Raw genomic sequence first — 16282 nt, 5'->3', positions numbered from 1 at the left:
AATAATTATGCGGTATTGCCATAGCTCCTATGCCCAGAGATTGCGGCTCCTAAGCACGGGACAGAAAGGGGTGATGAAAATACATGGCAAGGAGAGGGGTGAGAACACAGGGGTGGAGGGGGCCGCAAGAGCAACACAAGACACACATGCAGGGTGAGAGCAGCACAGGACACAGGGTGAGAGCAGCATAGGACACCGCATGGGGTGAGGACAGAACAAGACACACATGGGGTGAGGACAGCACAAGACACACAGGGTGAGATCAGCACAAGACACACACAGGGTGAGAGCAGCAAAAGACACACACAGGGTGAGAGCAGCAAAAGACACACACAGGGTGGGAGCAGCACAAGACACACACAGGGTGAGTGCAGCACAAGACACACACAGGGTGAGCGCAGCACAAGACACACACAGGGTGAGCGCAGCACAAGATACACACAGGGTGAGAGCAGCACAAGATACAGTGGGCAAGGGCAGCCGAAGACAAAGAGGGTAAGGGCAGCAGAAGACACACAGGGCAAGGGCAGCAGAAGACACACAGGGCAAGGGCAGCAGAAAGCACACAGGGCAAGGGCAGCAGAAGACACACAGGGAAGCAGTAGACACACGGGGAAAGGGTAGCAGAAGACACGAAGGGCAAGGGCAGCAGAAGACACAGGGTTAGTACAGTAGAAGACACAGAAGGGAACGTTTGCCACACAGTAGTTAATATTGGAGACAAGGAGGTAGCCCATTCAGGTGGAAACCCAATCTTAATAAATAATCAATGAGGAAACTGATCAACATACCCAGAATCACAGTGTGACCAAGCCGGTGGTATAATATAAAGCAAGCTTTGGGAGTAATTGGTCGTCACGTTTGTGAATAAACAGGAACTTAAATGTCAGTTTACTTTCTACATGATTAACCAGTATCTTAAAACAGACTATTTAAAGTCTGCCAACGAGATGGCATTGTAGACACGTGCAAGTTAGGGGGAGCACTGGGAGAGCCGCATATCTGCTGCTTTGGCCGATGGAGGTTCGTTGTCCGGATAGAGGTGACTGATTAGCCCGTGGGGCGGAGGCGGAAGACCGCCCGGGGGAAGCGGGGGCTGTAAGTTGGACAGCTGGGGTGAAGGGTCCGGTTGCAGGGCAGATGGGGGCAGGGGGCAGGCAGTAGCCATAGGGGACCCTTGCGGGCAAGGGGAGGGGAGGACCTGGACGTGGTTGGGAAGCAGCGGTGCACGGGAGCAACAGGGGGGGGAGTACTGGGGGGCTTGCAGGAAGGCATGAGTTGGATAGTCTTCATGCCTTTCATCGTTCTGAGGCCGGTTGGGTTGGTTACAGTTTCTGCGGTCGTTCGGGAAACATGGCGAGGGAGGTCAGGCGCTGTCTGGGAGGGGTGAAGGGGTGTATTGCAATGGAGGATGCGGGGAGGGCCGAGGGTGATGGGTGCAGGTGGTGCCGGATTGACCCGGAGTCAGCGTTAATTCGGAGAAGGCAGCAAGTTTTCTAAATAATTGAGATTGCAAAGTCATGGCAGCAAGCTGAGATGCGGATAGACGTGATTAAAAAACAAGACGGAGGGCATTGCTGTGGGGAGGGGGTGGAGGAGAAATGCACACGGCGGGCAGGGGAGGGGGCGGAGCGGGGAGAGCGGCATGTGGGTGTGAAGAAGCCGGGGCCTTTGAAGTGAAGCTAAGCTTCACTTCAAAAGGTGTCGGAGGAATGCGGCTGAGGGAACAGACGGCGATTGCGGCTGAGGGAACTGATGTGCACGCGCTTTTAAGCTCAATGCACATGCGCATTGAGCTTAAAAGTCACGGGCACTGCAAGGAATCGCCACGATTCCTTGCAACTTGGTTAAAGACTGTTTAAGCCGCAATAGTCTCGCAAGCTCGATGCGCATGCGCATCGACAGGCGAGACCTAAAAACCTTCACTTAAAAGAAGGCAGCTGGAGCTGCATGCTCCTTCTCCCATGGTAGCACAAACCCTTGCTCCAGCGGTGCTGCGGTCCGACTGCCCTTTTTTCCAGAGTATCTCTGATGTAAATTGGTTTAAGTTAGGCAATACCTCGCAAAAGATCCTCCACCATTCCTCGTTTTGCTTTAAATCGTCGTTTATGATATATGAGCTGCTCATCTCCTTGAAATGATACCAACCCCACGTCCTGGCATGAACAGCGAGTTTTACAATGACGAACAGGCAGATCTTAGCACATGAGTAACATGAAGACGTCTCTATTCAGCTCGTTTCATTCAGAGCACTAATGCACAAGGTATTTTATGGAAGCTGCATGTCTATTGTAGCCCCAGAATTGTTATATTGTGTGAGGTTGGGCTATTAACTTAGTGCAATGTTTTAAAGGGGTCAAACGCATTCGAAAACGCTCTTCTGTTGAATATAAGGGTTCCCTAATCAATTTACAATTAATGTCTCTGAAAGATGCAAAACAAAGTCACAGCTGTACCATGGCTGACAGATACTCATTATGTATATAATCTTCTCGATCCACCAGCCATTTCTTCTTTGTTTTTTGTTTTTTAATGTTGTGTAACATTTTGTAAATTAGTTAAAGTATTAGGTCCCTGAATATCTAGGAATAGAGGGTATCTGTTAAAAAAACATAATGGACCCGATTCTGCACAGAGCTCCAAGCCACTCTCGCCTGATCGCGACTATCTTCAGGGTAGCTGCATCCACTCTCTGGGAAAGCAGGGATACCTTATGAACGGGCACTGTAGTTCGGATTGGGCGAAGGACACAAAGAGAAAGGTGAAACTCTCGCCTCCAACTCACCAGCTGTGTGCTCCAGTCAACTGAGTTAGTCTCTTCTGGGACACAGACACCCGTTTCACTCCCAGGAATTGCTTCATTCTAAAATCAGAAGTTGGGAAAGAAGAATCAGGGATCTGCCGTCAGAGTTTATCATGTACAGAGACAGTGAGGGTGAAGAGGGGAAGGCTAGTGCAAGAGGTGGAATGCACAGGGCAGACTGAGAGAGGGAGAGAAGCGAACAACAGGACAGACTTTGAAAGGAAAGGAACCCACAAGGCATTGTGAGGAGCCCAGTCTGTAAATGACACATATCAAATCGCGAGAGTGGCCAAAGAAGTTTGAAGAAGGCTTCTTAACAGCAGATCTAAGAAGGCAGGATCTAGGAAGACGATGGGGTTTGGGTGGAACTCGGGGTTGAGAGGGAGCGGGGCACTACTGGCGAAAAAGAATGAGAAGTAAAGACAGTGCAACAGAGAATGAAAAGGAAGGACACCAAAGGGCAAGGTGTGAAAGGGTAGAAACCCACAAGGCAGTGTGAGGAGTAATGCGTGTAAGAAGAACAGCACCTGAAGACACGGTACCAATGAAAGAAACCCACAGGGTAGATTCCCGGAGCCTGTTACGGGAGTGAAGAATTCACACCAAACAGTCTGCCAAAAGGAATGGCCCAAAAAGGCAGCATATCAGAGAACATGACCCACCAAGTCATTTAGAAAAGGAAATATGCACAAAGAGAATAGGAAAGAAATGGTCCCCAGAGGGCCTGTTGTGCAAGGAATAATGACCCTATGGCAGAAGCTAAAGAACAAGGATTCGAAAGGGCAGGCTGGAAGAGGAAATGGCCAGCAATACAGAGTATGAGAAGATCGACATTTAAAAAATATATATTTAGAGAGTTTTATGTAGTGCGAACATAACCCGAGGTTATCAGACCCATATACAAATGATCAGGGACAAAAGAGCGGAAGACAAGTAGGTCTGAACAACAACAGGAGTATGCAAGATACTTAGGTACACAAGAGGACTGCTTTATCGCAACACTGCAAATACAATATACATGAGCATATAAAAGCGATAACAAATAAGGGTGTTAAAAACAACCATACGTTACAAAACAAAACAGGATGTAGCCGTGTCTGTCGGGTGTGGGGAGTCCGTAAAAGAAGCAATAGCAAGTTTGAGAAGGAAGCATCATAGCATGTTCCCACATGCGCAGTAGGTACATTTCAAGTTCAGAAAGTATTCGTAAGTAGTGCTTTCACTTCTTTTTTGAAAGGCACCGTTGAGGGATTCAGTCTGGTTTCTGGAGGCAAGGAGGTCCAGATTCTCTGGGCAATAGCAGAGAAGGCTCGGTTATAGGTTTTCTTTCTTTAGAATTGTTGTGGTTTAAGCAGCAAGGTGCTGAACTCCTTGAAGATCTGAAACCAGCCAAGAGTTCCAGTTTTTGGGCGAGGTACAAAGGAGTGTTGAGGGGAAGGGCTTTGTGCTTCAAACAAGCAATTTTAAGATGTATCTTAGCCTCAAATGGATGTCAGTTTAGGGATTTCAGATCTGGAGTGATGTGGTTATTTCTTTTGGATCCTGAGATGAGCCTTGCCGCCAAATTCTGAGAGACCATAGGCGGAGCCAACTTGTAGCTAGGTAGACCACAAAGAGTTGCACTACCATACTCCAACCTGGACATGACTAACGCTTGAACATTAGACTTGAAGTCCTCCGGGGGAAGGAAGGGTTTTATCTTTCTTAGGATGCTCATTTGGAAGTTTGCTCCTTTGGAGGCTGAACTGATGTGCTCCTGCATGTTCAAGTCAAGAATTATTCCAAGAGATCTAGTTCAATGGTGTGTGGTATACAGTTGAGAAACGTTAGGTGTTCCATATATTCAACAATAATGGGAGCTTGTTTAGGTAATGGAGTTTAGCTTGAGATGGTTGGAAGTCAGCCAGTGTTGGGTTTTGAGTAGAGTTGATTTAAGTGAGTTGATATCTTCAGGGGAGGAGATTTTCAGGTACAGTTGAGCGTCGTCCGCATACATGTGATGGAGAATGTTGGTTGATTTAAGTATTTCCGTTAAAGGCTCCATGAACAGGTTGAAGAGTGTGGGTGAGAGCATGCAGACCCCTCTGGAACCTTAAGTATGATCGGAGTAGAATTGAAGAGGGATTGTTTGACTTTAATTCTTTGTGTTGTGAAGGAACAAGGCAAACCAGTTTAGCACCGATCCTTATAGACCCATCCTATAGACGAGGTGAAGTAGTGTGGCTCACTGGTTAGAGGCGGCAGACCCGAGAGCAGAGGACGGCCCGGGACCAGGGTTCGATTCCCGGCACGGCAGGTTTCTGGACCAGGGTCAGCGGACTCGATAATTCTCTCGCCTCGGTGCCCACTCTGATCAGCGATCACACTCGGCAACTCTGGGCATTAGCTTGCCTCATCTTCACTAACGGCCCCACCAGACCGCCGGGGATGCCTGGTCTCACCCTGGAGATACCCATTAAGGGACCATCTCTCAGGGAAGCCAGGAAGGGTTTCGCAGCGGTCGAAGCGCCTTGGGACCCTACGGGTAAGTAGTGCGCTATATAAATGCCTATACATTTACATTTACATTTACATCCTGTTTTCCAGTAAGTCAAGGAGGTTGTCGTTTTTGAGCGCATCAGAAGCTGGCGAGAGGTAAAGGAGGATTAGACGGCAAGCTTTATTCCGTTCCAACATTTTTCAACCGTCATCCACTATGTGAGGGAGGGCTGTTTCAGTACCATGGCCCTAATGAAAACTAGATTGGAATTCATCTAGAAGCTGGAATTGATCGATGTGGCAACATAGTTGGACATGGACACATTTCTCTTGGAGCTTCGACAGAGTTAAAATGCAAGGATTGTTAGGAGGAGAACCCTCAAAGAACTGTGTGCCAGTGGGAAGGAGCTCACTGAGCGGAGTGCAGGAGGGAAGCCTCCACATGGTTGGGTGAAGATGGGAAGCCGTCAGCCTGGTAGAGTGTAGTAGGCAGGGCACTTACATGGGAGGTTTGAAGGGAGGTCACACCCATTAAAGATAGGGACCGGGAAGACATTTTCTTAGGAAGAAGTGAGATATATGCTTCCCAAATGGCAGGTTGGAGACAGGATGTTGCCCTCTGAGGCTGTGAATAGGTCCCCTAGGGCCGCCTCAGGAGATATATTTGCTTCCCTGGAACAAGGGAGAATACAAGAGTGATTGCTTCCACTGGCAACTGAGCTTAAGCGAAAGGAATAGCAGTACGGGTGAGGGAGTGAAGTCCTCCACATCGAACAGTCAGAACAAGGAGTATGAGTAACTCTGAGGAAAGAAGGGTGTCTTCAGCTTGCAAATGAGAATTGAAGCTGATGGATTAAATACCTGATGACAAGAGGTTAGTACAGAGTAAGATCAGAAGTGGGACCAGCATTGACTCTTGTGCACAGGCTGGAGGAAGGAAGAGAGCCTTTCTATAGAGCAGTAAAGGAGGAAACCCAGGCCAGTGTAGTACACTTACCTCCAAGAGAAAGAGAGAAGTGTAGAGTAATTATCATATAGAAAACAGAGTAATACAAAAGTGCCAAGTCAACACGTGTCATGGATTGGTGTATGACATTTGAAAAAGGCAATGTATATGTCAAAAATGTGACATGCAAGAATGCACAATTCGTTCCATAATCAAGAAGATGCAAGATAGACCAGAATGGGAAGTGTAAATAGCAACAGGACAATGACAGCAGCTTTAAGAAAAGAGGGAAAATATCAGAGGATGGGTGTTTGAGGAAAAGAGACTTAGTGGGTTTTACTTAAGATAGAAAAAGTCTACATAAAGAAGCAAAGACAGGCAGGGGCTGAAAGAAATATTGTCAGAGTACAGTAGATGCCAGGAGCCGCCAGTACAGGTAAGAGTGGTGGAGCGGGGTTGGAGGGTGGGGCTCCACAGATGACGAGGAAAAATTAAATAATTAATTTCCCCTCGTCGTCTGTCGAATCCACCCACCTCCCCCCGCCCCACCACTCTTACCTGTACGGGCCGCTCCTAGTAGATGCAAAAGAGCTACTATGGAGAGATGCATGAATGAGATCAATTAAGGTAGTAACCTAGTGTGAAAATGAAAATCTTGCCGTAGTGTAGCTGTAACTGCTGCAGCCATCTTTTTTTGCTTAATGCTAACCAATGCTACCAGGTTGTGTCAGTTACATCTGTGACATGTAAAACCCCACTCTCATGGCTGGTACTGTAGGCAAGTCTACATTCCTGTATCAGTTTGAATGTTTTTTTAATACTTCCTTGTGTGTTACTATTGATAGAGCAAGCTTCGCATCGCGACTTGCTCGAATCATGAACCTCGCCCGTGTGTAATCAATTAATAAATTTTGTACGTCTTACTAATCTTTTATTTTTATATTCGATTGTAGTAGAGGAAGTTTGCGTATGTGTATTTCTAATACAACTAATCCGTGTTCCTAAACATGGCCGCCGATTGGAAAATTGCTTCTGCGCATGCGTCAGTCACACTCACGTGACCTGACGTAGTTATAAGTTTGGTGGGAAAGGGTGCGCATGCGTAATACACAGCTTTCGTGAATAACGTGGTGATGCTCTTGTGAGTGTGTATATGTTGCTAACATTTAAACTGCATAGTATATTTTTATACTGATAAGTTTAAAGTACAAAACCAATGATGTGTTTTTGATACCGTCACTTCTATGTTTTAATTTGTTTTCGCTTACTTTTCATGTATCCTCGACTCGGAGGGGTGCTGGGCTGGGGAGTCCATCTTGGAGGGTATTTCTGCGCAGAATCGCTAGAAGCTGCCATGGCATTGAACTCAGGCCAAAGAAGGTTGATGCCAGAGCCACCCTGGGAAAGGGCACCTTCACCCAGCAGAAGCATCATGATTTTGTTCTATTGTATCGAAATGTATTCTTTTCATTGTATTCTGTGCGACTTTCTCATGGGAACCCCAATCTCGCTAGGCGGTACCCAGAGATGCAAAGTAGGCCTCCAAATAGTCTATTCTGATTGGTGTGTTACCCAAACCCTACCTTAGGACCAATCCAAATTGAGGGATTCTGACACTTTGCAACATTGGGGGGTGGTACACCGTCCCAAAACAGTATATCTACCCTGGGTTCACCTAGGGAAATTGTCCGACTTGTCTGGTTTAGCTGACCTGTCACTGACCCAACGCACTCAATAGGTGACTGAAGATACAGAGTACTGCGGAGCACTCTGTCCGAAATTGACCATAGACTAAGGTTTTACTAAACCGTAAAGTGCTGGTGGAGCACTTTGCTGGGAGTTCGCTGACCCAATCGGGGTCGTGATCGATAGCTGCAGAGAGGGTGGAGCGCAGGCGTTGCTTCCGAACTGCGGGTGCCGGTCCTGTCCTGAGGGTCCTGTCCTGAGGGTCCTGTCCTGAGGGTCCTGTCCTGATCCTAATCTGGTCTTCCTGTCCTGTCCTGGGTGTCCATTCTGCACCTGCTGTCCATTGAGGGGTATCCTTCCTTGAGGGGTTCCTGTCCTTAACTGACCCGTGGCCAGGGTTTGGTTTTCACACCAGTCTAGGTAAATATCACTCTGAAAACTCTGAATCTTGCACCTTTCTGAATTTCTGTCTTTTGCTTCAATAAAGACATACCTTTGCATATGTAAATTTTCCATGCTTTGCCGCAACCATTGAATCATAAAGTCATTTACATTTGTTTCGTAACGTGTTCCTATGTTACCCTACCTGTTAGAAATTATATTTTGCATTGCAGTTTGTCATTTCCTGATATGGTCTAGAACCTCCTTACTTAAACTGTCTAAAGAACTTTTGCCTTAAAGCATAGCGTGTCTCTCTTCATAGACTCTCCTATAGATATAAATGTCCCGAACTCCTGTCTCATTTTTCTCTGAGATAATTCTAGAATACTAGTCCTAATCGAAGCCTATCCCATCTTTAGTGATTCATCTTAAAACGTTCTAATTCCTGATCCTTCATTTTAAGTGTGTCCTGGTTCCATTAGTTTATAAATGGTTGCACTGACTTATTTGCTATTCAGCTATGTACTTTCTGTTATTCTGATTATCGATTGCTTAATTACTGTGAATTTGATGATTTCTGAATTTTACTAAATTAGATAAAGACTTTAAAACTTCCAGTTGTCTGTGGTCATTTTACAAAGCTTATTGAATGTTATTTGTTGGGTTTGTATTTTGCTGCCTTTTCTTTTACAGCTAGCTCCCTGATCCATTGTGGTCATAGGTACCCGCGTCGGTGGATGGTAAGTCGGGTACGCTGAAGAATAACGAAAGGAACTCACAAATATTTGATAGTAGACCGTGAGGTCATCCGATCAATGTATATGGTGATTTGAAATATATGGGCCCGAAGCCGGAAGTGGCGAAATTATTGGTCGGGTGACCCGCGCGCTCTACCAGTATTTTCTGGTAGCAGAGTTATGGTTAGGGAATAGTTAAAGGTTAGGTAGGACTAGTTAGGCTAAGTCAAGTCGGTAGCTGCTAGTATATTGATGCTGCTACAAGAGCGGCCGTTTCGAGGAATTGATCACTCTCTTGAAATGTGTTGCTTTTGAAATTTATGAATTGTTTGAAAATTGTTATTCTTGTTCTTATATTGTTATATGTATTAATCCATGCGTATGTAAAACGTTTTGTTAAGTGTTGTCGGAACTCCCCGGGGAATTGAATGGCAAAGTGGTGAATAGAATCCATTTGCCTTGAGGTCGCAGGCTCAAGGAAAGTTAGGTGCAGGTTAGGTAGAACCAGAAGCACTAACTAGGGCTTTTCCTGAATACATGTGTGAATAAATGTTAGTAACGAGGTTCATTGGCAAAATTCCAATAGTGGCGTAACCTAGTAAGGGTCACGTCGGAAGAGTAGCAGGTTCATCGGAGCTTGGGTGAAAGCAAAGGGGTTCGCTGGGAAACCTTAGACTCGGATATATCCCAGAAAGAGTGGATGGGTCTAGGGAAGTAACAGGTTCACTGATGCTAGAGTGAAGGGTAGGCGGAAGAGATCTACCCGCAGCGTGTGAAAAGTAAATGGAAGTAGTTTACTTGCAGTAAAACAACTCTTTTCTGTCTAGACACTTGAGCACTGTGGCGAATGTGTATTCGTTGTAAAATAACCAAGCACTAGCACTTTAGAAAGAAAGAAAGTTTCCGTTACCTTGTGAAGGGAGGGAGTCAGTCGCGAAGCATCTCTGACGTCACTCTGTGCCGCGCTGGGATTGGTAGAAACAGCGGGCGGGTAGCGGGGCTGGAATTGTGAAGGAGGGGTGAGCGCCGAAGCGTGAGAACTGTCTCGCGAAAAGGCCGCGCACCCATTGGCCGAAAATATTTGAACTCGTGCACCCCATTGGTCGCACGGAATTGCAAGACGCATTCTGATTGGAGGTAATTTTGTAAACAAAGTTAAGCGTAGAAATCGTATGTGGCACTCGTATACTCCAGAGACTAGACCCGATCCAAGAAACCTAGGTTTTGAAAGGGATCAGTGGAAGGCTAATAGATACGGCATTATATACGGAAATAAGCGAAAAATGTCCCTTGTAAATAAGGTAAAGAATTACTTCAAAAAGGACAAGCCGATTCAAACTAGAGAGGGCATTGTTATTCCACCACCAAATACTCCCGCCTCTTTCATGATGTTTGACAGAGGGTACAATACATGTGTGTGGTTAGAAAATTGGGTGAAATACACAAAAGACGATGGAATGATGGCCTTTCCGTTAGAAGGTACCTTTAATGGTAGGATCCTATTCAATTTAAGAACCCGAATGAATGAATTACATCCCAGACCGAGACTAACGCAGTATGAGGCATTAGAGGAATGGGAGATTGAGGCTTTCCAAAGAGAAAAGCCCCGAATGGACAAAGGGCTGACAAAGTATTACCCAAAACTGAAACAAGAAACCCGAGATAAAAAGATGAAACAATGGAGACAGAGCATGATTGTTGAGGGACTGTTTCCCATGATGCCAGCAGAAGATCCTCCTGGGGGGGGGGGAAAGGACAGAGAAATCCAAACACTGGGGGCCCCTGGGAGAATCAGATGACGAATTGTTAGATGACATATGCATGAGAAGTCCGCCTCCTTATAATGAGGGACACCGACCTTCGAGTGCAGGAGATATTCCCCGGAGACCCCTACAAAGGGAAGAGGTCAGGTCCGCAAGTGTAGGAGGGGATTATCTAATTCCTCCTTATACTGAGAATCTAGGACCCGTAGAAACCAGAAGTATTTACCCCAGGAGACCCGTGGGCGGGGAGACGGGATATTCACGTGAAGGAGATCTTTGTTCTCGTCCCCCCTACGGAGGTGAGGTGAGGTCCTTGAGTTCAGGAATGCCACGATTGCAGCCCCGGGATGAGGAAGATCAGAGAATTCTAGGCACAGGAAGTCTGTTTCAGAAACCTAATTATGGCGGAGGACCAAGTGAGACACATCCCACTGCCCAGAGTTATGCTCCCATTCTAACCCCGCAGGTGTTACATGGAAACACTTTGGACAGGTTATTAGAAGAAAAAGAACGAGAAGCATTAGGAAATCAGAGAGCTGAGATAATACAGAAGATGTCACAGCTAAATGCAAGTCCTGAAGCCTTAACGATCCCAGTAACAATCGGACCGGTGGTTCCGTTGTATGGGGACCGTCAAGGAAGTCCGAAACCTCCCGTAATTACTCCTGTCATTGCACCGACCAGACCAGAACCATTAATTGTGGATGACCAGACAAGTGAGTGCGAGTCGGAGGTCTCACTGCTAGATCTGCCCATTAGAAAGACTGGAAAAAGGATACCGAAAGGACATAATACTTTTAATGCGAGGGAAATTCAGATGGAATCGACCTCAGGTACGAAGAGTGTCACATTGGTGACTCCTGAAGAAATCGAAAGATGGAGTCAAGAATTTGAAAAACAAGCGTCCCCAACGAAACCTTTAGATCTCTACAAGCTGAGAATAGAAATAGAGGAATTGATGGCAGGAAACGTAGGATTAGACAGATTAAATACCTACTCTGAAGACGAAATGCTGTTTATCTGCAAGAGTCTCACTCGAAATACCCGAGTGCTTCATGAAAAACTGACAGACACTGCTGCTAGCATGGGAATAGATATTTCAAGATCGAAACCGCTGCGAAAACCATACAGGTCAGATTTCTCAGACAAAGATTTGGAAAACTTGAATATGTCGGGGAAGAAAGCACAGGTCAAAGAACTATTGACAGTATTGGAAAAATGGGGAGATGTGGAAAGCCAGATGGGCCAAGAAAAAGGATGAGGCCAGGTCTAGGCAGGCAACTCCCGAATTTGTTCTAAGGGAAACTGAGAAACCAGAACAGTTATGCCCTATGCGCGAAGTACCAGGTGGAAAGTATGTGCACGTTCCATGGTCCAGACAGGATATTGTGTCCTTTACTAACGATTTCCCGAAATTGCGCGAGAAGCCAGTTGACTGGTACAGTCAGGTGGAAAGGTTCGTAAAGGTGCAAAAATACCTGTGGAAAGACCTGGATGGGTTTTTCGACATTGTGGTCACGGTAGATCTGTGGACCGAGTGTAAAATAGCCATAGCTTGGCCTAGTGAGGAATACCCGAGAGATGGCAAAACAGGGGAACCATCGAAAGAAGTGATGAGAAAATATGAACAAGTAATTCAGCATCTGAAACTAAAAGTGCCAGCAAAGGAAACTGATTGGACCAAGATAGATAGAACCACGCAGGAAAGAGACGAGACAGTGCACTCCTTTTATGAAAGGCTGTTGCAGGTGTTCAAAACATACAGTGGAATAGATAACATCGAGATGAAGGATATGACACATTTTATTTACAGGTTTGTAAATGGTTTAAGACCCGAAATTTGTCAGTGGATAAAAGATAACAAAATCTGTTGGCATACTAAAAAGATGGATGAGGTCCTACGGTACGCAAAGTACTGTGAGGACGAGATGGCAGAAAAGAAAAAGGCTCTCAAGGAGAAGGTTATGTGGGCTCAAGTGAAGCTCGCAGAACAGCAGGAAAAACAATTGAATAAAATGGCCAAAACTACTCAGAACCAAGGTCCTGGGGGTGGGGGTGGGGGTGGAGGAAAGCCCCGGCCCAAAATGAGCAGGGAGGAGGCTAAGAAGAAATTTCCCTGCCACCAGTGCGGAGAAATTGGACACTGGCGAGACGAGTGTCCCTATTTGCCGGATGATAACTCCAAAACACCTGATTTAACTCCACAGACGCAGAATGAAAGACCAAGAAAGACCCAACCACAGGTAAAAACGATTCAGTTGCCCCGAGCACCAAAGCAAGTATTTAAGGGAAAATCCACGCAGGGTGATGACGTAGAAGTCTGGGGAAGCAATGAGAACAGAAATACAGCAACTTCGCAGTATTTACTAAATGATACCTTCCTTTGTGATGACCAGTACTGACGGGGCCTGAGAGGGGAGGACGAGGAGTGCGTACTTGGCGCCTCCTTGCCGGTAGACCAGTCAGGGCCATACATTGAAGGAAAGGTTGACGGAAATGATGTCACTTTTCTGTTGGACACTGGCGCTACCCGTTCTACTGTAAGAACAGTGGACGTTCCAAACCTACCCCTCTCGGGAGAAGCAATCCAAGTAGTGGGGGTATCTAATCAACTGATTAGTACTCCTGTTACCGAGCCCATGGAGATCTCAATTGGAAACTTTAAAGAAATGCATAGATTTGTCGTTTGTGACATCAGTCCAGTGAACTTACTGGGACGTGATTTGCTGTGCAAAATGAACTGTACCATCTTTTGCACACCAAAGGGTGTTGAAATTCAGAACCCAGATGAAGATGGCCTTTATAAATGAATGTTGATCAGACCTGACTCAGAAATTAAACGAATGACTATGCAGGATTTGCCCAAAGAACTCCAAGAAACAGTGAAGCCAGAGGTATGGGACTTTACCGGAAAAGATGTAGGATTAATGAAAAACGTAGACCCCATACAGATAGCAATAAAGGACAATGCAGTATACCCTAATACTAAACCCTACAGAATGAATGCAGAAGTGAGAGCAGGGGTTGCCCTGGAAATACAGAAATTGCTAGAAGGAAACATCATACAGGAAGTAATGAGTAGCCCATGCAACTCACCGATTATGGGCATCAAAAAGCCTAGTGACAAGTACAGAGTAGTGCAAGACCTAAGAAAGGTAAACAAAATAGTGGTTCCTTGTTGTCCTATTGTGCCAAACCCAGCAGTGATTCTGTACCAGATTCCCTGGGATGCTGAGTGGTTCACTGTGATAGACCTATGTCATGCATTCTTTTCCATTCCCTTGCATCCAGACAGCAAATTTCTTTTCTCATTTGCCTTCAACAGTCACGTGTATGTCTGAACAGGGTCCCCCAGGGGTACACAGAGAGCCCCTCTATCTTTAATCAGATCTTGAAAAAATGCTTGGAAACTTTGGTCTTACCTGGAAATTCTGTCTTGGTGCAATACATTGACGACCTCTTGGTGGCGTCCAAAAGTCATAAGGATTGTGTGATTGACACCATTGCCCTACTGAATCACCTGAGTGAGAAGGGACATAAAGTGGCCCCTGAAAAATTACAGTTCTGTGCAAAATCAGTGAAATATCTGGGGCACCAGATAGAGAAAGGCATCAGGAAAGTAACATCAGAAAGAGTGAGAATAATTCAAAAGATGCAGTTACCCCGTACTCAGAAAGAAATCAGAATGTTCCTTGGAGTGATAGGATACTGCAGGCAATGGATTGTGGGATTTGCAGTCCTAGCTAGGCCCTTGATAAAAATGACCAAGAGAGGAACACCGGATATTGTAGAATGGGATGATGAAAGCTTAACAGCCTTCACAAAATTGCGAGATTGTCTGTGTACAGCCCCTGCATTGGGAATGCCAGACTATTCCAAGGAATTTGCCCTGTTCTGTGACACTCGCGATAATTGTGCATTGTCAGTCCTAACCCAAGAACATGGCACAACCAGAAGGCCTGTGGCATATTTCTCTGCCACCCTGGATCCAGTGGCTGCTGGATTACCAGGATGTCTGAAAGCAGTAGCTGCTACTTGCACAAGTTTAGAGCAGAGTGAATCCATTGTCATGGGACATCCTGTAACTGTGTATGTTCCACATGGAGTGGTAATTTTGCTAACCAGAACGAAAACTCAGTATCTCACCCCTAGTCGGCTGACTAAATACGAGAGGATTCTCGTGGGTGCTGCGAATATAACCATTGTCCGGTGCAACATCCTGAACCCCGCCACTCTGCTTCCCAACTCAATGGATATGGAAGATGGGGAGGAAGATGAGCATAACTGCATTGATTTAACAGAATTTTGCACAAAGCCACGCCCAGACATTAAAGAAACACCTTTGCCTAAACATGTCATGGAATTGTTTGTGGATGGTTCATGCCTAAGACATGAACAAGGAGGCCTGAGTGCTGCCTATGCGGTAGTCTCCTTAACCAAAATTGAAGAAGCAGGTTATTTATTTGAAGTAAAGTCTGCACAAGTAGCCGAATTGATCGCTATGATAAAAGCTTGCAAATTGGGGAAAAACGTACGCCTAACAGTGTATACTGACAGTCAGTACTGTTTTGGAGTTGTGCATGACTTTGGCCAATTATGGCTACAGAGGGAGTTCCTGACTTCATCAGGTACCCCTATTCGAAATGGAAAAGTTGTTCAAGACCTTTTAGAGGCCATCCAATTACCAAAGGAATTGGCAGTGGTCAAGTGTGTTGCCCATAAGAAGGACTTTGACCCTGTATCCTTGGGAAATGATTTTGCTGATCGAGTGGCATAATTATGCGCCAGGGATCGATTGATCATAAATCCAAAACGGGGGGGGGCCCGGAAACAGCTGCCAACTTCGAGTGTTTGAAGAAGTGCCTACATGGGATGAAGTGAGAGAATGGCAGCAGGCGGCACCCTGGCAAGAGAGAGAGAAGTGGAAGGAAGAAGGGTGTAGACCAAGACGTGAGGATGGTGTCATCTTGGGCCCAAATGGTATGCCTGTGTTACCCAGACACTTGCTTGGCACAATGGCGAGATTGATACATGAGGGATCACACATTGGTAGGGACGCCATGATTCTGGTATTCCAACAGACTTGGTACAGCAAAAAGTTCAGGAAAGTAGCAGAGTCCCTCTGCCAGAGGTGCTTGTCATGTCAACAGATGAATCCAGGCAAGAGAACAATGGTGGAACTAGGGAAAATTGGGAGGTCAGGGGGTCCCTTTGTGAGAATACAGGTTGATTTCATCACCATGCCACGTTGTGAGGGGAACCGTTATGTCCTTGTCATTGTCTGCCTATTTTCAAAGTGGGTGGAAGCTTACCCTACTCCCCAAAGTGACGCACTGACAGTAGCAAAGTGTTTACTGAAAGAACTGATACCTAGATTCGGGGTTCCAGTCACTATTGAATCAGATAGAGGCCGACATTTTCAGAATGATGTGATCGACCAACTCTGTAAGGCATTTGGGATCTCGCAAAAACTCCACTGTGCATATCA

General features: G+C 45.9%; 1 protein-coding gene across 1 annotated transcript in view; it reads right to left on the bottom strand.

Moving 5' to 3' along the window:
* The window catches only part of LOC144815102 (uncharacterized), a 44162-nt gene that overhangs the window by 15374 nt on the left and 12506 nt on the right, over window positions 1–16282 (bottom strand). The window contains exon 3 of the mRNA XM_078674164.1: window positions 2786–2863. Within this exon, the coding sequence (XP_078530290.1) occupies window positions 2786–2863 (78 nt within the window). The remainder of the gene's footprint in view (window positions 1–2785; window positions 2864–16282) is intronic.

Source organism: Lissotriton helveticus, chromosome 1_1 (genome assembly GCF_964261635.1).
Source record: "Lissotriton helveticus chromosome 1_1, aLisHel1.1, whole genome shotgun sequence".
In the NCBI taxonomy this organism is placed as follows: domain Eukaryota; kingdom Metazoa; phylum Chordata; class Amphibia; order Caudata; family Salamandridae; genus Lissotriton; species Lissotriton helveticus.
This window is presented reverse-complemented; position numbering and strand designations above follow the sequence as displayed.